This window comes from Xiphophorus maculatus, chromosome 2, assembly GCF_002775205.1.
Source record: "Xiphophorus maculatus strain JP 163 A chromosome 2, X_maculatus-5.0-male, whole genome shotgun sequence".
NCBI classification, from domain to species: Eukaryota; Metazoa; Chordata; class Actinopteri; order Cyprinodontiformes; family Poeciliidae; genus Xiphophorus; species Xiphophorus maculatus.
Window position 1 is genome coordinate 10,250,634 of NC_036444.1, and position 24,256 is coordinate 10,274,889.

A 24,256-nucleotide genomic window follows, 5' to 3' on the forward strand; every position below is an offset into this window, starting at 1 on the left:
CATTACGTAACAAGACGGCAGCAGCGAACACATTTCCTCAAGCACTGGGGAACTGAACAATAATGGCAGACTTCAACTTTTTAAGACCTTATCACCTTTCACTGAAAGCACTGTCAGAGAATTTACTGAGCAAATTCTCTGAAGCGTTTCTCCATTTCTTGTTGCTCTTATCTCTGCGGCCTCAGGTTTGTCGGGAAAACCGATGCCATCCTCGAGAGTCTTGTCAACGTTTCTGCTGAAGCTCTCTGACTCCAAGCGAATGCTGCAGCAGGTCCTGAATATAAGCTACTTAAACTCGAAGCATGTTAATGTCATCTTGAAGGATTAGATCCTAAATGGGTTTTTCCGGCCCCGCCATAAGCTGCATGTTGAGTTTGCCTAGCAACGGTAGTATGGGTTATCTTAAGATGATAAATGGGAATGCAGCAAATGCTCATCAAGCACCCGCAGCTCTTGTGCATCGCTGTAAAGCACAGTACAGTGTGAGCTTGGTGTTTCCACCTCAGTCTGCTGTTCTGCAAGCTGAGTGGCCCAATGGTGCTCGCGGGGAGCTGCAGGCCTGGATTGAGAGGCTAGCCTCACTCGCCCAGCTTGGTAACATTTTCCGGAAGATGTCTTAAAGGCAGGGGACATCAGATTATTAGAGAAAATGTTGTCATAGAGCTAATTAATAATTATTCCTAAATACCATATCTCATTTTTCAGAAGAGAGGGGGGAAAAAATGCTGGTACATACTCCAGACAGTGAGGTAATCTACACAATTTGGAGTCTTCTCATATGGTGAACAACTGGTGAAAGATTCATTAAATCTAAACACAAGGAAGTGGAATGTTGAGAGCATTGTCTTATCAGTTTTACTCATAAATGGAAAATTTATGTTTGTTTTTTTTAAGCTGAGATTTTGTCAAATACATGTTAGTAGTCTGTATATTGTATAAATACAAATAAGCTATTTGTTTTGTGTTGTTTTTGTGGCTTTAAACAAGTTTTATATAGCTAGACCAAAGACAAAAATGGCAGCAAGGGTTGTAAAGGCTGCTGATCCCTGTGCTAATTTGAGAAAAGTCAGCAGCCTCCAGCAGTGTTTTGCTCCTGAAAGCTTTTGCCGATCTGGATACTCAAGCTTTGCTCGTCCATATAATGTGTTTTTCTTTAGCCTTTCTAATTCTGAGGTGGAAAATGTAGGAAAACGTTTTATGTTTGCATACATTTAAGTTTTCATTCATTTACTTTAAAAAGTTTGTGTGAAATTATCCAGTTCAGGTTGAGTCAGTCTTAGTGTTTTCTATTTTCAGCTATGAGTCAAGACCTACTGAAAACCCGTGAAATAGTCCTTTAGTTTAAAGCCAATAGGAACATGTCTCTCCGTCACAGTTTGTTTCGTCTGCTGCTGACCCAGAATGCTACCACCCAAACAAATTAACATTGGTGGGACTTTTTCGGTTCTTTTGTGGCCGAATGTTGTCAGTAGGCGTGAGACATGTGGTCATTTGAGATAAAATATATTACAACACTGTAATTAAGCAGCCGGCTTTCATTGATGATTCAGATCATTGTGCTGTGTTTTAGTCTAAGTACCTGCTTGCTACACAGAGCCTGCTTATTTAGTGTGACGAGTCTTTGATCCTTAGTTGGATCATTGGGACACTGAAAAAGTGTGAGTGCTAAATAGGTCAAACCCCTGTATGATCTGGATCATCACAGATGACAATTATGACACCCTCTGGTCATATCATCACAGCCTATTAAACTAGATGTGAAAGCTTCTGGCCTTTGCCAAGATTGTTAATAATCAGTTTTCCATCTGCTACAGTGCAGGCTCAAAGGACTGAAAGATGCTGTGTTTAGCTTCCTTTTCTTGCCCAAGCATGCCTTTGACACCTTTTAGTCTTTATGATGAATTCATGTAGCCTATGCAAACCTTACTGTGGTGCCAGACAGTCTACTTGAGGCAATCTGGGTCAGGCTCTGTCACTGCTGATTAAAAAGGGGATTTTTTTTATGTCATTCGTTGAAGGAGGAGCCTGGGGATAAGGGTGGGAGGAAACAAATCATAAACCCAGCAGTATCAGGAAACTGCAACCACAGAAACAGACTGTTATTTGGCTGTTACAACTGCCAAGGATACATCCATCACTCTGCTTTTCAGATCTTCACTGTTTAAAACAAACAAGGACTTATCTAATGTGCTTGTGACCTTCCATGGATGCAAGTGCTCATTAAAAAAGCCCTTGATCTTAGCAAGTGAACATGTAAGCAGTATTTATACATCCACCACAAGCCCCAGGCCTAATTGATTGGATGGTTTCTAAGAGCTTTGTGGACCTCTTGGATTACTGGCAGCATGGTCAGTACTTAACCCCCATATCAGTAATAGTATTGTGTTCAACATAGCTATACCTTATTAAATGGACTCTGATCAGTAGGTGATATCAGACATAAATGGCAGAGCGTCATATTTTATTTACTGCATTGAAAAATAACAAACATATTTTATGGTTTCCAATATATATTTAAATGTTCCCCACTGGGTGAGTGTTTGCTTACAATTGTGACAATTCATTTCAGATTTTGAAATTGAATAGAATTGACCATATGGAGTTGGGTAATATTAAAAAACATATATTTATATTGGAATTGTATGTTGATGATCCTGCAACTTTAGCTTGACTGATAATTTAAAAATTGCATTTATTTGGGGACATTTTGCTTAATTAGAGAATATTTCATTCCTCTTTTAATATAATGTGAATATATTCAATGACATAAGTAGTATATGTTTTTCTTCTTCTTTTGTTATAACAATTGTTTTCCCACAAAATATATGTGATAATCATCATTTCCTGTAAACAACTGACCAAAATAGATGAGTAAATTCCTTGGTGTTCACCAGGACAACAGATTGGACTAAAGTTGCAACAGTAAAGTTTGTAATTGTAACATAAAATGTGAAAAAAATAAAGTAGACGGTATACTTTTGCAAGGCACCCACAGCAAGTGCTCTAAACCCATTAGCTATAGGTTTGTTTGTTTGTTGTTTTTTTCCCTTCAGAAACACCTATTTTCTGCTCTTCAGCACCGATTCCATTTAAAATCCATTTCCTCAGGATGTAGCACAGTTTTTGCAGCATTTTATTTGAGCCAGACATGTTGGTGTACAATCAGTTGCATATTATGAGCCCACTTCTCTCGTTTTCCTGGGAAAAGAGGGAAAAAAACAGGTTGCTGGCATCTCTGTCCTGATTATTAGGCCAAGCCACCTGCAGAGGAAGCTGTTACCAGCTGCTGTCAAACAGTCTCAAACCTCTTCCTGCTCTTCGTCTTCAATAGAGCAGCTGCAGCTCTCCATCAGTGTTCTGTTCTGATGCTTTAACCCTCTGCTTCCATCCCATCATCACAGCCACCCAACAATGGAGGCTGTGTGAGGCTCCATACCTCTTCCTACATCTGAAGATGGTTACAAACAGCTCACTGTGAGGCCGGCCCTTTCTCTGCTGCGTTAACTCTCTCGCACTGACCCTCCATCATTGTCCCCTTTTGTTGCTTTCTGTTTCTTTTCCTCATTTGGCCCAGCGTTCACAAGGTTGGCTGTCTGGCCAAGACCTCGGAGCGTCCAGTATCACACCACTGCTCAGTTTGGAAACATGCCCAGCCTTAGCGTGTAATCTTATGACTCAGAAAAGTCATCATCATTGTTATGACAGGAGTTGATGCTTGTATCAGTTAAAAATCTCTTGATGACCATCTTGCAAGTGGACCGAAGACTTGTAGCGATGATTTGTAGAGGCAATGAGTTATACTTATATCTGCAAGTAATGTCTGGTTAAAATGACAGTTGTTACGTTAATTATGAGTTTGTGTTGCAATTCAGGCAACAACAACTAATCGACTTAGGTCAATGGAATCTAACACTGGATCCGTTTAGGTTATTGAGCACTCTGAGCAGTTCCTAGACTAATTTTTTGTCACAAAGCTAATTGGAATTAGAGATTAGGGTACTCCATGTCAGATTAAAATGTCCGATTGGCATTGACCTTCAAGGTGAGAGGAGAAAGTGATTACAAACATGAGATTCGACTCATTCTTGTCATCTTGAGCTGCAACAGGTGTTCAACGCATTGAATGAAAACCCCAGGACACACTTCATTCTGCACCTTTTCAACAGATGATTATCTGCAGATGATTACCTCAGTTTTGCAGTTTAAGTTTTGTTGTTTTAAGTCACAAAACAGAAGCATAACAATGTTGAAAGCATTTTCAAGCCATACAAGTGTTAAAATAAATGTTAATTTTCCAGTTTTTTTTTCTCACATTCTTTTTTTTAATGTAAGTAATTTCATAATTTTGAGGACGGACAATTAGGATATATACAGATTCAGTAAGAAAGTGTGCCTCAACCAGATTTATCTCCCTTAATATATCTATTATATCTATAGTCCACTTCATAAATGTTTTGGGGCCAGATGTTGATTTTTAGATTATAAAATCATTTATCTGTCACTGGCCCTTTGTTTCTCTTTTTCCATCCCACCACAGGGTGTTTTGGCAAAATAATTTTTTCTCTTCATTGTCATCTAAAGGACTTAGGCGGCTCTGCTGTCGCAGCCAATGAATTATAAACTAGGACAAAGATCTGTTAGGCACAGAGGATTGCTTTTGTTTTGTTTATTTTTTTTTGCTTCTTAGAGCTACTTCATCATTTCCTTAGATGGACTGCAAGGCTTTTGTGACATAAATATCATCATGTGTACCAATCCTTGTGGATTGTTTGGACAAACTGAATGCGAGGATTACGTAGGACTGCAACTTCTGAATAAAAGCATGATGCATACAAAGTTAAATACTATCAGCAATATAAGAATTTCTTGCCTTAATTCTAAAGCTACAGAACTCTATATATTTTCTGAAATTTATATTTTTAGGTTCTATTTTAGTCTCTTATTTTTCTTTGGGTTAGCAAATGCATTGTGTTTACAAATCTATTGTGTAATCATTGCATAATAATATTGAGGCCAGAAACTTCAGAAATAGTGTTTAAAGTGTTTTTCTATATTTCTATCCATGTGTTCATCATCCAACCATCTGATCATTCATTCATTTTTTGTTTATTATCCATCCATTCGCTTCCCTACACTCTGAAAATTAAACAAGAACCATTCATTTCTCTGAGTTAGTTAACCGGCTAATTAACCAACTAACACCAGCTATAAATGGGTATTTCACAATGCAGTGCATGTAAAGTATGGATGCTGGAACTCCTGGGCTGTCCTTTGGATCCTTAAAGTTGGAGAGTGGTTGTAAAAAAAATAGAGAAGCAGAGATTTGTTTAATTTTGAAAAAAGGGCTGAGTTTCACAAAAGATTACAGAAAAAATATTGACTGTTGAAGTAGCATGAAACAAAAATCAGGCTCATATTTCAAAACGGCCCACCAGCAGGATTCTTATAGGTTTCCAAAAGGAGCCAGCTGCAAGGTGTTGCTAAAATGAGCTAATGAAATAATCTTGGTTGTCCTTAAATTGAGACAAAGTTCAGTCTACCATCAGTTTGTTTAGGGAAAAGGTCTTGCTAAAAGCCTGCGCATAAGCCAAGTCCATGATGGACTTTGTTCTGTAGTAACCTCAATGCTCATCCTCAGAGGGTCAAAAGGTTAATAGCATTAAACATGTCCTCAGGCTGCAGTTTTTATTCGGCAACCATATGGCATCAGTGAAACTGTTTCAACCCTTATCTGCTGTGGTTCAGATGGGAATGTCCAACAGTGTTTTTAGTGTCTGATTCTGTCTTTCTGTGTGCCAATGGCCAGTTTGAAATTTTAAATGATTTGACGTAAGCGGAAGTTAATGTCGGATGATCCTGATGTAATGGCATTTGAATGTGAGTTGAGAGCCGGCTATAAGCTTTGGCATGTTATTTAGGTCATGACTGTGTGCGCTCAACAGGGTTACCACAGGATAAGGCAAACCTGCGTACCTCTTTTTGTATTTTTGTTATTCTGGATATTCCAATCTCATAATCAATTAAAGCCTCATTTAAAGAACTTATTTGAAAATGTTACTGCAAAGTTGAAGATACTTTTTTTTTTTTTACCAGTATAAATACCTTTAATGTTATGGTAGGGCTTAAAGTTTTCAGGGTGCAAAGAACCTTCTGTGTGTTTTTAAAATATCCAGATGGTGAAGAATGTTTTTTTTTGTTGTTTTTTTTTATAATGAGAGATTTTAACTTTGATTCTTAAAGCCTCTAAGGTGGGTTGAGGCTTTACTTTCCTTGGTGAAAGCTGCTGTCTAATGCTGTTAGCTCTGAAATTTGGGAAACTGTTAATCTGTTCTGTACTTCATCGAAATAGACCTTGCCTTTGAGAAAAAAAGGGTACGACTTTTACCTGCTCATGTTCTGACAGCATGAGTTTACAAGCTGGATGTCATGTTCTGATTTCCTTAAATTAATTATTTTGATCAACCTTTTTTGTCAATTTAGATGGGTGCTTAGTCTCAATATGATTCTTAAAAATATTTTCTATCTTCATCTTGAAGTTCCTGTAGATTTTAGCTAGATCTAGGTTTTATTAGAGCCTATTTTTTGTTGGGAAAAATCTGAAACTTCTGTTCTAGAAACCCCACTCTGTTTTCAAGATATAACCGATGTTCTTACATTCTTCTAAACAATTTATACCGTTATCTAAGGGATGCAAATTTGCTAATCTCAAGAGGATTTATTGATCTCAAATCAAAATATGCTTCAGAAATGCTTGGTTTATGCTTGTGCAATTAGACACAATTTATTAAACAACAAACAGAACATACATTACATTAACTATGGAAAACAAGTTTTAAAATAATTTATCATAGTCTTATTTTCTAACATAAAAAAACCTGTTACATTAACATGGGTGTGAACACTTTTGAAAGCCACTCCACATATTAAAAAGGGACTTTTTACTCAGTTTAGTCTATACTGCCACATATCCTGTCAGGTAGTTTCATGTTTCCTGTTGTTCAGTGGTAGTCACTCTTGGTGTTAAATAAAACCATCACTTGTGAGGTCAAAACATTTTTGCAGCTCCTAAATATTTTTAGAGAAATGTGAGATCAGAATGTTGTCATTCCTGTCAGAGTGAATAAGAGGACAGTAACTTTGAGTCTAGATAGTTAGACGTGTCTGAAACGTCTTGCTTGGGTGGATCAAAACCACTTTTATCTTTTGCAAAATACGGTGTATTTCAAGACTATGGTAATATCTATTTATATAATTTAGAGAGATTAGGTATTTCTATTATTATGTTTGAGAGACAATAAAATGAATGCAGGAAAGACTGGGAAATAGTGAACTAGTTCTATATATTCTAAAGTCCACATCCATTTTCTCACATACATCCTGCAAAAGATTATACAATTACAATCTTTATGTAGTCTTTCCTTTTCTGCCCCTTATCAAGATAAAGAAACAATAACTTTCAAGGAGAAATGGTTTTCTATTTGTAGCAAATTACTCAACTGTTCACTCTCTATGCAGCATCCAGTCATTAGAAAGTCAGTATTTCTTCCATATATGATGACTTCTTTCACAATTTAACTGACAAAGGAAATGACATCAACAGATTGTTTGATACAATTGGCTACTTCCCACCTCTTCCTCTTTAGGCCAGTCTACAGTCATGGCCAAAAGTATTGAGAATGACACAAATATTATATTTTCACATGACCTGCTGCCCTCTGGTTTTCATGTGTGTATGTCAGATGTTGTCATCACATACCGAAATACAATTGCAATCATATTATGAGTAACAAAAGCTTTTAATGACAGTTAGAATGAGTTAATGCAGCAAGTCAATATTTGCAGTGTTGACCCCTCTTCTTCAGGACCTCTGCAATTCTCCCTGGCATGCTCTCAATCAATTTCTGGACCAAATCCTGACTGATAGCAGTCCATTCTTGCACAATCAATGCTTGCATTTTGTCAGAATTCCTAGGTTTTCGTTTGTCCACCCGTCTCTTGATGATTGACCACAAGTTTTCAATGGGATTAAGATCAGGGGAGTTTCCAGGCCATGGACCCAAAATATCTATGTTTTGTTCCCTGAGCCAGTTAGATATCACCTTTGCTTTATGGCAAGGTGCTCCATCATGCTGGAAAAGGCATTGTTCATCACCAAACTGCTCTTGGACGGTTGGGAGAAGTTGCTCTCGGAGGACATTCTGGTATCATTCTTTATTCTTGGCTGTGTTTTTAGGTAAGACTGTAAGAGAGCCGACTCCCTTGGCTGAGAAGCAACCCCACACATGAATGGTTTCAGGATGCTTTACAGTTGGCATGAGACAAGACTGGTGGTAGCGCTCACCTTGTCTTCTCTGAACAAGCTGTTTTCCAGATGTCCCAAACAATCGGAAAGGGGATTCATCAGAGAAAATGACTTTACCCCAGTCCTCAGCAGTCCACTCCCTGTACCTTTTGCAGAATATCAGTCTGTCCCTGATGTTTTTCCTGGAGAGAAGTGGCTTCTTTGCTGCCCTCCTTGAGACCAGGCCTTGCTCCAAGAGTCTCCGCCTCACAGTGCATGCAGATGCACTCACACCTGCCTGCTGCCATTCCTGAGCAAGCTCTGCACTGCTGGTAGCCCGATCCCGCAGCTGAAACACTTTTAAGGGACGGTCCTGGCGCTTGCTGGTCTTTCTTGGGCACCCTGGAGCCTTTTTGGCAACAATGGAACCTCTCTCCTTGAAGTTCTTGATGATGCGATAGATTGTTGACTGAGGTGCAATCTTTCTAGCTGTGATTTTCTTTCCTGTTAGGCCATTTTTGTGCAGTGCAATGATGACTGCACGTGTTTCTTTCAAGGTAACCATGGTTCACAGAAGAGAAACAATGATGCCAAGCACCAGCCTCTTTTTAAAGTGTCCAGTGGTGTCATTCTTACTTAATCATGACAGATTGATCTCCAGCCCTGTCCTCATCACCACCCACACCTGTGTTAATGGAGCAATCACTGAAACAATGTTAGCTGGTCCTTTTAAGGCAGGGCTGCAATGAAGTTGAAATGTGTTTTGGGGGATAAAGTTCATTTTCTAGGCAAATATTGACTTTGCAATTAATTGCTGTTACGCTGATAACTCTTTATAACATTCTGGAGTATATGCAAATTGCCGTTATAAAAACTGAAGCAGTAGACTTTGTAAATATTAACATTTGAATCATTCTCAAAACATTTGGCCATGACTGTAGTTGACTCTCATCAGTCCACACATTATTCATTTATAAGTTGTGGTATGTGTTTTATATAGACCAGAAGTAGTGACGTATTTAAGGCCTACCATCCTTCTTGATGGGGACTTTTTTGTGAGAAACCATGCAAAGGTTGAGAAAGTGGCTATTTAAAGTATTCAGAGTGAAGCGTGTCACCAATTTCTCACATTTATTGTAACCGTTCAAAGTAAGTCAGTTATACAGAAACAGCTAATGTCACCGGCTGAAAGCTGAGATGACACTGCTTCAGCAAGAAGCCAAGACGTTTTTTCTACCTGTTAGATAGTTTAAGTAAACAAGCCACTTTCTGTAATATCACCAGAAAGCATCAAAGATTGAAGTTGAGTTTGCATAGGTAGAAAGTTATTAAATTTACATGTTCACCAAAATCACTTAAGACATTAAAAATACAACTTGTTGTAGTCAGATGTGTCAAAACTTTGGAAGATACTTCTGTTATTACGAATAAATTTACTCTTATGTTACTTTTCCATGCGCTGTACAATCTAAATAGACATATTAGGCATGGCTAACACAGTAAAATTCTGTAATAAAGCTGCTGTCGGTCCATTCCTATTTTGTTACACAATAATTTCAAAAGCAATAAAAATGGATAAACTCCTGCAGCATGCTATTTGACATCTTCTTCCTCATAGCCTGCTGTCTTCATATGCAATTGAAATACAAGGTTGACATGCAAATGGACAATTAGAGCATAAATATACCTATAAGCAGAATCAACGCTTCTATTACTCAAGCAGAAAAATCTCATAGTATTTACTGCTAAAAGTAAGTCTATCTTAAACTAGCTATCTTCAGTCATTCTGACCCAGGAGACCCATCTCCTGCTGCCTATTATTGATTATGTAACAAAACTCGTGTCAGATGAAACACTGGCTCCTGGCTTATCTTCAGTAATCATTTAGTCCATTCTCAGTTTCTTAAACTGGTCCCGGTTGTGAAAGTGACACAACCTGCTGTCTGGCCATCCACATTACTCCATCCCTCGGCTCCTATTTAGCTCAGAGGATTACTGAGCCAACTTGAGTAGGATTAACAGAGGAGAAGGAGGAATACCCTTTGTGCCCTGAGAGCAGGAAATTAACTGAGAATTATGTTGCATTTCAATCCTAAACTCGGATAAAAAGTTAGAAATGTACAAATGAGGGTTTTTTTGGGGAGATCCTTCCATAAATGCAATAAATTGGCCTCTCCGGGCTTCGTCTGACAAAGTTATAATCTTTTCTTACATCTCAATACTTGCATTAATGTTCTGGGTGAATGATTAAAGTTTGATGGAGTTACTTGAATGTGAATGTTTAATGTTTACTCTAAACTCCCTTTTCAGCTGCAATGCAGAGGCTCTGCGATCCATCTGCCGGTTAATTAATATCTTGGAGAGGACAGGCCTCGTGCACAGTGGCTCTGCAGCCCTTTCCAGCGGTTTCTAAGTAAATTAGTGAGAGACAAAAACTCTAGATGCAAGCTTTGTTATTGAATTACTTCTGACATCCTCCCCTGAGACCATAATTCACAGCGTTCTAAAAGGCTTAGGCAAAGTACAGCATGAACAAATTAGTTTGTTTTGTTCTTATCTTGTAGTGGGACTGCTGGAAGGGGAAAAGGGGGGATTTGGAAGTTGTTTGGAAAGCAGTGTATTGCGAAGATTACAGCCAGCTCCGTGTTGTTCCTCATGGAGAGTTAATGGGCTTAATTTAGATTTTCTTACTTCCTGCTTAATCCTGCTTTGAAGTACGCAAAATGTGTCCCTTTGCAACATGTGCAGACAGGTTGTAGTCTTATAAAGTAAAGTGTGGACAAAAACAAGGGTGGCTTTTGTGGAGAAAAAAATCTGAAGCACTAGGATGACTGGGTAGAGAGAGTTGGGGAAGGGGAAGAGGTGGGGGTCAAACAGAGGCTGTTTTACAACCCAGAGAAAATTAGTCTATGGTTAGCTGCAAACTATAAATAGTTTGATTGGAATCTTCAGTTAGGCATGGTAGTATCCAATAAAAATAAAAGCATTGATACTATACAATGTACATGGCAGCAAAAGTTTTGTCTCTCTTTGACAGAGAACATTCTTTGTCAAAAAAAGAGAAAAAGAAAGTACACAAAATTAATAATAGCCCTATTTCACTAATGGGTCACAGGCAGACACACCGGGCTATGTGTAGTATCAATGGAAAAAACAGAGACTGAGAGAGTGCAATGTTAATGGCAGCAGTACATGAATAGTCCGAATTACCTCCAGTAGCTGAAAACGGTTTCAGCATAACTACAAAGACAGCTCAGGCTAATATAAAGCCAATCAAACTCTAATTTTAACAAAAACAAATGTCTACTCTTAAAAGTAAGCAGAGTTTCTGCCTTACAGACAAAGACTGGAAGGTGGATTGGAGGAGAGAAACTTCAAAACTTCAGAATCAGACTGCACTCTGAATTTAGGTGCCTTCACTAAATCAATGCAGTTTTACAACATCTGGCCAACATTTCAATTTGTAACTTTGGTTAGATTAGGAGAGCAGGAAGAACATGTGATTCAATCTTGCCTTCTATTTTGCTTGAAGATTGAATTAATAAGATGAAGACGAACTCTGCCAATTTCAAAATCGCAGGATTCTGTTGTATTCTGGCAAAAAGCGTCAAACTGTTATTGTGGGGGACATGCTCAGTTTTCGGGGGTCTGCTCATTATGGGGGACAATGTTATCACCCAGTGTACCGTAAAGCAACTGTGTGTTAGAACGGATCTCAGTGGAAACATTTCTCCTCCCAGTGGTCGCTGACTTGCGGTTTAGCTGGGCCATCACCTCCCTCAAGGTGATGTTTTTTTTCTAACTCAATTTCCTTCTTTAGATTTCCCATGGTGCAAGCGATTGTGATGTTGTCAGCACATGAAAACAACACTCGGTTTCTAAGGAAACTGAGCACACCAACCTCATTTGCAACACCACAGGCAAATGTGGTCGTCACATTGTGGGTGCAGTGCCCTTCTTGAGTTTTTTTTTTTGTCTTTTTTGGAACTGCTGCTAACCTGCATTATCTGTCGTTTCTAGTGAACACTCTTCTTTTGTCTTGCTGCCACAACAATGCTTTCTTGTTCATCAGTTTGCGTTTGGACTTCAGTCTCTTTCAGGGTGTTAACCGGTTTGTTTTTTGTACTTCTTGTTGTTGCATCTTGTCCATGTAACAGAATCTCAGAAGCTACCGTGATGAGGAAGGAGGTTGAGACCTGTACGTGCTCTGGCGCCTCGTGGATGCATCTGTGTGTACTCATTTCCGTGCTGGTTTCGCTGTCGGCAACAAATGTGTTTCAGTTGTGGTTGCGCGAGAAAAAAGGACGAGTGTTCCCATCCCATTTCTTTTTCCACTCAAAGGAGCTGTAGCACGTGTGTTGCTACCGAACTCCTCCTCGTGAATTTGTGAGTCATTTCCTTTATGTGAAAAATAAACTATGATGTGATTGAGGGTACGTTTATGTGACTGCGTCGCCTCCCTTCCTAAGTGGGTGGTCAGGGCAGGAAGCAGACCATTGAGTTTACTCTAGGCACCAGAAGAGAAACACAACGCTTAGTCACAGTTTCCGTGCTTCATTAAGTGGCTGCTTCTGGAATCAGTTTAAAAGAACAGCGATCAGCAGCCAACTTGAGGCCAGTGAAATGAATTTGTTTTGGCTTCTGTGCAGCCATCGATTGTCTCTGTTTGCTAGACATCTTCCAGCCCTCTAAAGGAAAGTCTTATATTGCCACACATCAGAGGAGTTAAAAGCCCGGGAGGAAAATTTGCCTCCCAAATTGAGCTTGGGCTCTTCATTATCTTCCTGCAGTCTGAGTCACAGGTTCACGCTTGCGGCCCGCTCTAATTAGAATTTCGGATCAAGCTCAGAAATTTCATCTTCAACTGCACGCTGGAGGAGATAGGGGACCTTGTCTGCTACGTGTCTTTCTCTTCCTGTCTGGGGTTTAATTCTGAGTGTTCGGTTAAGTTTTGAGGAGGATGAAAGCATGCGAACATCACCGACAGCACCTCTCATGCTTGCCTCTTGGTTTTTACACCAGCTGATTTGATCTTTGCTGACAACCGAAACAGTTCCCTGTTTGCAGTATTGCTTCTCACTTTACTTTTTTTAAACAAGGGTATTTTAAAGTTGAACGCAACACTTAATTAGTCAGCAAATTCATAATTCTGGCTTCAGAAGGTGACGAGTTGAGTTCAGTCTGTTTGTTGGACCTGCATGCGTTAGACTGGCTGTTTATGTAGTCAAATGATGCTGAGTTATGCCTGCGGGAGTTTGATAGCCAGCTTAGCCCTACGTCGTGAGTTCTAACATTAATCTAGCAGTTTCTTGGCAGGTTTTGTAATATTGTGGAGTTCTGTTTTATTGCTGCACCATATTACAAAATCTTCCAATGATAATATCAGTTGTGAGAATTGCCTGTTTTCTTCTTTCCGCTTCTTGTCATCTGTGCTTCTGACTCTGTGAAAATTGACATTTGTGTCCACTGCATTTGCTGCCGTAAAACTAGGTCCAACAGGCAAAATATTACATTAGCTTGAGTAATGCAAGTTCATATCAATTAGAATGTATTAGTCAAGAATTGTTGCACCTCAAGCAATCCCTAAGCAGGCCCTATTCTATATTTTGTGAAGCTGCATATGAATTAATGAGAGCACAATTGAAAAGTAAATTTTTCTTCAGTTGTTTACTTCAAAAGTTTGAACTCAAAGATTACACACACTGTGATGTATTTCAAATATTTATTTCTCTAAACTTGAATGCACCTTTTCAGAAAATTAGAATGTTGTGTAAGACTAATTTCTACTTTGTAGTAGAAATGTTTGCCTACTAAAAAGTATGTCTACAGTATATGCACTCCAGACTTGATGTGGGCTGCATTTGCATGGATCACCACATCAGTGGGGCGAGGCATGGAGGTGATCAGTAGACAACAGTACCTATCTTACAATACTTCACAGATTCTCTATGGCGTTTAGGTCAGGCAAATTTCAAGCGCAGTGATGCTATGGTCAGTAAACCAGGTGATGGTACTTGTGAGAATGGGGGCACAATGAAATCAACATCAACAGAAAGCTTGTCAGCAGAGGGAAGCATGAAGAGCTTTAAAATGTTTTTGATAGAAAGCTACTGTCGTTAGACTTGTTAAAATTGTGGAAATTTCACCCTGGACCCTTCTTGTGTCGTTTTAATTATCAGTGTTCAGAAACACAAGCTTGACATATACTCTGCCATGAACATAACGAATTTCATTTTAAACTGAATCAGTGAAATAAATTACACTTTTGATTAAATTCAAATGTATTTATATGCACATGTATTTAAATCTACATTAATGTATTACAATGTGAAAAATAATATTTTTTAGCTAACCTGTATGTATAAAGCCATATACTGTACATCACAACAGATCTGACTAATGTGAATAATTTTAAAAGTTGTTTAAGTAATCAAAGTCTGTGCTTGTCCCTTTGCAGGAATTCTCTTCTCTACGCTGGTGTTCGGACCTGCCTGTGGCTTCATCCTCGGATCCGTCTGCACTAAATTCTATGTGGACTTCATCTTCATAGACACCAGTGAGCTCAGTGGTCCAGAGGTTGTTGTTTTTTTCTGTTTCTCTCATACAGCTCGTTGATTTGTTACGTGCCTCTCATCACAGGTAAGCTGAGCATAACTCCAGATGACCCGCGGTGGATCGGGGCCTGGTGGGGAGGCTTCCTGCTGTGCGGTGCCTTATTGTTCTTCTCGGCTATCCTGATGTTCGGCTTTCCTCACTCACTGCCAACGAAGGAGAGAGACGAGGGAGCTGAGAGCGAGCAGGTTATGCTGCCTCCTTCTCTCAGCCAAGAGTATGAGACTCCGAAGCCCAGCAACGGAGTAGTGCTCAGCCATGAGCCTGCCAACAGCCCCACCTGCTGTCAGCAGCTGAGAGGTGAGCATTCACTTTAAGCCATGTAAAATGCATACAGTGCAACAAAGTCTTCAAACTGGGCTTTGTGAAAGTTTTTTGTGATGTTACATTGACTTTTGGTTTTTGGTTGTGCTATAGAAAATGTTTATGGGACTAATGCATAATTATGAAGTGGAAGGCAAAATGTGCATGGTTTTAATTTTATTTTCAAAATAAAGAAAATAAAAATTGCATGCATTATATTCAGCCGCTGAGTAAAGACTTTCTAGAATCACTTTTGGCTTGGCTTTCAGCTGCAAATCCTTTGGGATATATTTTTTGCAGTTTTCACCAGTAGAAGTGAGAATATTGTGAATTTTTTTTTTTTTTACCAAGTTAGGTCAAAATCTAAAGAATGAAGGGCAGTTTTTAAGTCTTGCCACAGATGAACTTTGACTGGGTCTTTGTAACACATGCACATTCTTTGCCCTAAACCATTCTACTGCAGCTCCGGCTGTATGTTTATGATCATTTTTCTGCTGCTCTACTCTCAAGTGTTTTTCAACCTTTAACAGACTTTCTTCCAAGTGTCCCTTCTACTTATCTTCATCCATCCATCCTCCCATCAACTCTGACTAGCTTCCCTATCCCTATTGAATAAAGCATTCCCAAAGCATAATGTCTCCTCTGCCTTGCGTCATCATTTGGATGTTGTATTCAGGGTGATGTCAGCTAGATAATCAAATTTCTGTCTTATCAGCCACGTGTTTACTGTGTCCTTTTTATGACTTGAGGCACATTCAGTGATCTATTTTTAGTTAGCATTGTCTCTTCATTTAGAGCCACATGTTTGTAGGTATAAAGTTGTGCCCTGCCCTTCCTTTTTAGATGATGGAGCACTCTGCTGTTGTCTAAGTGTTTCTGGGTTATAAATTATGTGAGTTGCTTATTAAAGCCACAGCAAATCAAGAGTGCATGTCCCATTAACTAATTTGTCATGACATTAGCGCTCATGCTGCCTATTGTGTTTTACCACCAGTGATCCCTAAGGTGACAAAGCACCTGCTGTCAAACCCCGTCTTCACCTGCATCGTCCTCGCTGCCTGCATGGAGATAGCAGTTGTGGCCGGCTTCGCAGCCTTTCTGGGAAAATACCTTGAGCAACAGTTCAACCTCACCACCACCTCCGCAAACCAGCTGTTAGGTCTGTTCACTAACAGCAAATGTGACATACGTAACTTAAGCATGCATGAATAGCTTTGAAGTAAACATTATGTGCGGGATCTCACCTTTTTGTCGTTAAGGCATGACAGCCATTCCATGTGCCTGTCTGGGAATCTTCATGGGCGGCCTGCTGGTGAAGAAGCTGAACCTCTCAGCGCTGGGAGCCATCCGCATGGCCATGCTGGTCAACCTGATCTCCACTGCCTGCTATGTCTCCTTCCTGTTTCTGGGCTGCGACACGGGCCCCGTCGCTGGAGTCACTGCACCATACGGCAACGAGTAAGAAAGTATTTAGTGATCACGGCAGATTAGCCGGCTGTATTTGGAGTTAACCATGTTGATTAACTTGGTTGTTCAGTCAGTCACAATGGCAGAAGTTCCATAACCCTTTGGAATATCAGCTAACTAGTACTTATTTATTTGCTTTGACTGTTTGCACCCCCTGCACGTGACTCACTCCTCCTGCACGTGCGAATGGAAGTGCCACTCTTTCATGTGTGCCCCTCTTCTCTGTGCAGACCATCATATGCTGCCTGTTAAGGGAACAATGGTAGTTAATCTACCCTATGTTACTTCTACTGCGGTTTAATTATTTAACCCATTACATGGGGCATTCGATTGACAGGAGCACAAAATATGTCCGATAAGAAAGACTACATGCCACAGATGAGCAATAAATACTTACGATTTCCTCAATGTAATCATTGTGATTACATTGTATGTAGATCATACATTTTGATCAATTCACTCAAATGACTGTTGACCGTAGCAGCAGGTAACAACATAAAGCCTTCTACCTTGGAAAGCTAGACTTTATTAAAGGTGACCTGCACAGTAAAAATGCAATTCACCTCTATTTGTTAGGGTGCAGTGGGGTTTCCATTTATATAAACAAGTCTGCATCACCTCATTTCATCTATAAACAGGATTTCTATTCAGCGTGGCTTTACATTCCAGAGGGCTGCATGAACTGAATGCAAAGGCGTTATTGAGACAGACAATAATCCCCATAAAAAAGAAAAATTTTGATGGAAAAAAATGCACTGACTTTCATAAATGATTCTGATTCAGTCATTGTCAGGTTCTTCCAGGCACACAATGTTTAATTCTAGTTTTAAATAAATCCTTCTGAGACTCTCAATTCTTATGCTTCCTGTTGCTTTTTTCTGCTTTATATAGTGGCTGTACTGGTACATAGGAACAAGTAATAGAGATGTGTTAATGTAGTAAAATATTATATTTATATATTCTAAAATGTATGAGGAAATAAATAAGTAAATTGATCAAATTTCAACTACTGGTAAAGATGCAACCTGAACATTTGAGAAAACTACAACTAAACACGTGTTTATATTTATTAGTCAGTGTCATCTGAATGTAAGGTGAGAAATACAGAGGATTATGTCAGAAATTTACTTTACTTGCTGCAACAAATCAAACTGAGCTTTATGACCCAGTTGTAATTTCTGCTTTTGATTATGACAAGGACTGCATCAAACTGTTATTTGTAATACATCTTTATTCTAATAGATTTACACATACTTTTCTGTACATCAGCTTCAGAATAAAACATGACCTCTAACTACATCTAATTATTGCTTTTGGATGTAGGCGGATGGGCTTCCCCAGAGGGAAATAGTTGCATTACAACAGCATCAACAAAGACATTTAAAGCAGACAACAATAAAAAAAAACATTTGTATGTATTCATATGGAAATAATGTGTATGTATTCAAGTTCAGTTGTTACTGTTTCCTTCTTGTAGTCAGCATTCTTTAGACACACTGTTCTTGTTTCTCTAAAGGAACTCCATCTTGTCTTTTTGATTTCACAACCTAGACTCAACATGTTAAAAATAAAGACTAAATCTGCTCATAAAAGGGTTCAGGCTTTACCTTCAGGTTGGACAGATGTATCTGTTAAACACTGAGGTAAAAGACATTTAGATCTCCTGTGTTTCTGTACAGGACACTAAATGTGGGTGAGAAACCGGAGGCTCAGTGCATCAGCCACTGCAGCTGCTTCACCTCGTCCATCAGCCCCGTGTGCGGCTCCAACGAGGTTACCTATCTGTCTGCCTGCTTCGCCGGCTGCACCCGGACAGGAGCATCTCAGTCCGCATCGAACATTTCGCAGGTATTTACCACTGCTGTAAAAGTTAAACATATTCCCATGTGCTGTTGTATTTATGAATGGGGGGTTTGTGGAACAAGAAGTACGCATATCATTTTATATGCTCTTGTTCTGAATATGGAATGTCTGTTGGGAAAATGAGTGTGGAATTCCCACACTATTTTGTTCTGCTAAATTTGCCATGGTTTCACAGTCTTGTTTTATTCACACATTTCTTCATGTTTAAGCATCAATTGACTGTTCTTGAGTGCCCACAAGTGGTTGGATAGTTGTTAGGCAAATTAATCAGAAACTGGGTCAAGCTGTGAGTTTCATTTTTTAGTTCCAAGCATCCCTAATACTTGATGTGAAAATCTGCGGCACTCTGGCTATTTTTGTGGGGAAAAAAAATATATATATATATACTGTATATACAGTATATATGTATATACAGTACAGACCAAAAGTTTGGACACAACTGTGTGTCCAAACCTTTGGTCTGTACTCAGTTCAGACTTCCGATTTCCAAACATGGATGTAGATCTACAACGCTGTGCTGTTTACAAATTCTTTTTTTTTTTTTTTTCCCATCTTTACAGAACCTGACTGGCTGCACCTGTATATCTTCCAAAAATGGTTCTGGCACTGCTACTCCTGGGAAATGTCCATTGCCAGGTTGCCAGGAGATGTTCCTGATCTTCCTGTGTGTGATATGTGTCTGCAGCCTTGTGGGAGCCATGGCCCAGACTCCCTCTGTCATCGTGCTGATCAGGTAAAATTTGCTGTTCAATTCAATGTGTTGGCTGAATACATCAATCAAAAGCACCTTTGAGAAATTAACGTGTTATCTTTTTTTTTTGTCTGCTTCCCTTCTAGGACCGTGAGTCCTGAACTGAAATCATACGCTCTAGGAGTGTTGTTCCTTTTGTTACGACTCCTCGGTAAGAATTGACAGCAAAAGAATTGATCAGACCATCTTGCCCTGGCTTCCTTCCTATTCTGTTTTTATATTAAGAGAGAGAATCTAGTCAAGTCAAGTAGTTTTCCCAAAGGGAACAACTGCTAGTGTAGAGGTGCAGTTCATTGTTGGAATGCAGCTTTCCAACAACATACTGTATGTGATGTTAAGCTTGAACTTTTTCCAAAATATGACGACATTTACTTTGTGCAATTCAACTGAAGAACAAACAAATTTGTAAGAAGGAGAAGTGTAAAAAAGAATAATGGTTGAATAATCTTGTGGCATTATCTGACTGGTAGCTACTGATATTTCTCATGTCAACAGATCTCATAACGCTGATTGGTGTTTCTGTTTACCAGGATTCATCCCGCCTCCTCTGATCTTTGGTGCCGGGATCGACTCCACCTGCCTTTTCTGGAGCTCTGACTGTGGCGACAAAGGCGCCTGCCTTCTTTACGACAACGTGCAGTACAGGCACCTCTATGTGAGCCTTGCCATCATCCTCAAGGGTGTGGCCTTCCTGCTCTACACCACCACGTGGTACTGCCTGCGGAGGAACTACAAGAAATACATCAAAGCAAACGAGGGCAACCTGACGGCAACCGAGTTTTACCCGTCCCTCAACGACGGGCCCAAACCCGTGGACAGGACAAAGTTTATATACAACCTGGAGGACCACGAGTTTTGTGAAAATATGGAGTCTGTTTTGTAAGAATTTTTGTTTCGTCTGTTGAAATGATAAAAGGCCATACGGGTCTGAGGTGCACTCCATGAGCTTTTTCAGAGGGTCCATTCTAGTTCTTTGAAACCATGAGGTGTTGTCAGTGAATTCCTGGCGTGACTCTGTGGTAGAAGACAACTCCACAACCCTCGCTGGGTCAGTCCTGGTTGTTTACTAGTGCATGGATGAGATACTACTACGGCTATAGTTGCCATATTGTTTAGGTCTTTCATGACCAAACTAATCTGTGTGGGTAAATGACAGGCTTCCTTCAGTCAGCACAGTGTTCTGTCTGTTACTCAAAAAAAAGAAAAAAAAAAGATGAAGTTTAAAAAAAAAATGTTTTCTTCAAATGTTTAAAAGTTGCCAAGTGTTTACAAACTAATAGCTGATGAGACACTGTACTTTACTTCAGAACAAGAGAGACCAGATGCACCTGGACCAGACTGGACCGGGTTATTTTAGTGGCCTGATAAAAGTTTGGTTTTTGTTTTTCTTGCTGGATCAATAAAATAAACTGTTTTTAATACTTGCTTGGACTAGACTCTAAAGTCTTGCCACATAGGTGCAATTCAGATCCAATTTATTCGTGTTCTTAACTTTTTTCTAGGACTGCGGGGGGTTTTTTCCACTGTAGCAGTTTGTTTCATATCAATTTGCAGAGTGTATTCAGCCTAATTTGTCTTAAAAGGGATTCAACATATAGGAATATATATATATATAAATAAATATATATTGTTTTCTGCACCCAGTGGAGATGCAAAGAACAAAATCTATAGTAATTATTTTATGTGTTACAGAATTTGTGTTAAGATTAGGAATCATATGATTGGTTCATTAGGCCCAGGATGTTTTATTAGATCATATGTGAACTAAGAGCTAATAATTACATTTTTGTGATGTGTCTGTCTTATGTCACAAATGATTTATGAATATTTATATTGAGGATTAAAGTATAGTTCACTATTGTGAACAAAAAGTGTTCACACTCAGCCTGTAGTGTTTAGCATAAAGACTGCAGAAACAATTCTATGGAATTGGCTCACAAAATGAATGGTGAGCTTATTCCTGTATTACACCTAACACAGCACTTCAGTTCACTCCACTAGTCTCTTTGCAGTTGCAGTTTTGTCCCTTTCTTACACTTTTTGTATGGCAACATATCATTTATTTTACTCTGGAAATAAATTATTTTTCAGAAAATTTAATCAAACTTGAATCTTTTGTTTATTTATAAAAAGCAGTCAGCGTTGATGTGTTTTACTGAATCAAATCATTTTTGAAAAGCAACACTTAGAAAACTCTTGTAAGAACCCTTGTGGTAATAAAAAGAGGAAACAATGCATTACAAAGATCCATTACACAGGCAGTGAGTGTGCTTATTAATGTCACACATTGGGCTAAGGTGTTGATAAAATCTTCAAACACTGCTAAAGGTAAGCTACTATAATACAGTAATGGAAGCTTTAAAAAAAAACAACGGTTATCAAATGAGAATTTCAAAATGAACGATGAGATTTTATTTTTAATAGAGTTTTTGTTAAAGAAATTTGTGAAGGAAACATTATAAAAAGAAATGTTGCAGTAGGATTTAATATTGATTAATTTAGCTGATTTAATGTATTAAAATTTAGCAGCAAAAATAAATATTCCTATACTGAATTCGAAATGAATGTTTATTTTTTTAATCTATGATTCCCAGTATATGATAAATAGACCTGAGCCATATCATGAGAAACATTCCCATATTGTGCTTGTGTCACTTGAATTCAGAGTGTGGCTGTTGTCTGGTAATCTGCTTTTTGACCCCAAAAGGTCAAAAAGTGCTTTCTACTTAGTATTGAACCATTTCCTGAAGCCAGTTGGTGCGGCTTTCAACTTTAGCGCCTGTCATTTTGTTATTAACTGAGTCTTTGCCTTTCTAGCCATGCTTTGACCCATTGGTATAGTAGTTTCCTGTTGTCTTCCATACATTTCTGGTACTGTTTTCCCTGTTAACACAATTGATGTCATTTTAGCTGAGCAGACTCTCTTAAGTCTTCCCCTCTGGAATCAACTTTTTAGTCAAAGTTTGCTGTTCATCTGGATAATGTCTGGAGAAACGCACCATAACCATGTACAACATTGGCAGGCTTCATCCTTAAATAAGGGACACATGTTTGATACCAGTCGTGTTTTTTTCATAGAATGAATGCCCTCACTGATTAACTTCACAGTGCTAACAACTCCCTTTCAATCTGGTTAATGACATTTGACTGCTATTACTCTGAGCGTGGAGCAAACATGTTCTCTCAAACATACATAGATGTGTGGATGTTTGAGAGAAATACCGACAAACCAGATATAAAAGTTTGATTTGTTTTGCAGGTAATCACATTCTAAAGATATTTACAGAGGTTACTCAGCAGGTGAACAGCAGTGGTGAAAGCCAGCTGCCTGCAGCTGATCGGACACTGTGGTGAGCAGAGTCAAAGGACATGTTGGTGTTTGTTAGCATGCTGACTCGCTACACCGTGTTTGGACACTTTATGTGCACTGAATCTCAAGATTTGTCTGTGAATGTTTAACTTAAATTTTTAAAGGAATGACATCCCTGAAGCCATCCCCAAATATTACACAGCAAAATCTAAGCTATTCCTAGGCAGGGCTTGTAGTCACTGATGTTTACAAGAATATGATCAAGGTGACGAAGTGAAATACAAAAAAAAATGCGACTGAAGTAAAACTACCACATCAACTAATAATCAGTATATGTCATTTATTCATGCATCTAAAGGAGAAGACTCTTGTTAAAACATCTTGTAATAGTTACTATAATTTCTGGGACTTTCCGAGTGTAAATAGAAGATGCTTTAAAGTGCAGTGTGATTCCATTCGTATTTATGTCTGTTTTGTCCTCTGCAGCTTGTAAAGTCTAATTATAGACCAATGACACTCTTCATGAAGACAAAAGAAGCAACTCCAGTCTGCTGACAATACTCTGCAATGCGAACACACAGAATGCAGCTTTGATGTGTCCTTGTTGAAAGTCAAAAATGCACAAAATAAATCCACCAGTCGACACAGAAACAGCTGCAGGCACGGCTCGAAAGCTGTCAATTAACCTAAAGAGTGCTTTATTGGGATAAATTGTGACACAAACAGAGCAGGAGAATACGAAGCAGTAAATCGACTCGGGTCCATCGACTGCTGTCTCGCGGGTGCCAATTGTTTGTCTCCACGTTTCAGCGACTGTTAACCAAAAATAGCTGCTGACAAATGAGAATTTAATGTCCTTCACACAAATCAGAAACTTTAAAGAGGATACAAATGTGAGCTGCAAATTTAGGCAAAATTCTAAAAGCGAGTTGACACAAATTTACATATAATTCATGAGAGGGATGATAGTTTCAGATTTTCTCACCTGGGTACAGCTCATTATGTGTCTTGCCATCTGCACTTTTCAGTTTATGTAAATCAGACCTTTACCCCCCTGCCTGCTCCATTGAACTCATCAGATAATGTATGCATGGATTGTGAAAGCAGGGAACACTGTCACTGCAGATTTGTTTTGACCAAAATGTATTCATTTTCCTTGAATAAACATGGACAAATGTCTGCCATGTGTCTATGTAAATATGGTTTTAGGATGAGACAGACCAATGGCGTTAACAGGGATGCTGTCAATATTGAAAGATACTGTTCCAAGATTTTTGATCTACTTCTAAACACAATTTGCTCTCCACCACAATAATTACTACTCTGCATTAGATGGTTAATTATATTGACTATAATTAGTCAATGTAGTAATATATTGAGGTCAGGCAGATTCATTTTGCATGGCTAAATGAAAACTTTAGCTAAACAGTTAGCTAAATTTTAGCTTAACATCAAATGTTTTGTTATTTAACTTTAAGTGAAACAATCACAGTCACTGACACAGTTGCATAAGATTTTCGACCTCTTATGCAAAAAGCTGGAGGTGTGAATGGAGATGTTTATTTATCTGCTTGTATTTTTTCTTTCTTTTTTTTTTGGTCCGTCCTCTGCACCTTTAAGGCTGCATGTGGTCTCGCAGCTCCGGCTGAGAGCTGTGTAGGTGCACGCT

At 38.9% G+C, this 24,256-nt stretch overlaps 1 protein-coding gene across 1 annotated transcript in view; it reads left to right on the forward strand.

Moving 5' to 3' along the window:
• The window catches only part of LOC102225867 (solute carrier organic anion transporter family member 3A1-like), a 33,171-nt gene extending 12,682 nt beyond the window's left edge, over window positions 1–20,489 (forward strand). The window contains exons 3-10 of the mRNA XM_023325223.1: window positions 14,739–14,837; window positions 14,921–15,193; window positions 16,191–16,355; window positions 16,456–16,654; window positions 18,343–18,511; window positions 19,087–19,259; window positions 19,364–19,428; window positions 19,808–20,489. Coding sequence (XP_023180991.1) covers window positions 14,739–14,837; window positions 14,921–15,193; window positions 16,191–16,355; window positions 16,456–16,654; window positions 18,343–18,511; window positions 19,087–19,259; window positions 19,364–19,428; window positions 19,808–20,160 — 1,496 coding nt within the window. The 3' untranslated portion in view covers window positions 20,161–20,489. The remainder of the gene's footprint in view (window positions 1–14,738; window positions 14,838–14,920; window positions 15,194–16,190; window positions 16,356–16,455; window positions 16,655–18,342; window positions 18,512–19,086; window positions 19,260–19,363; window positions 19,429–19,807) is intronic.
• The last annotated feature ends 3,767 nt before the right edge of the window (window positions 20,490–24,256 follow it).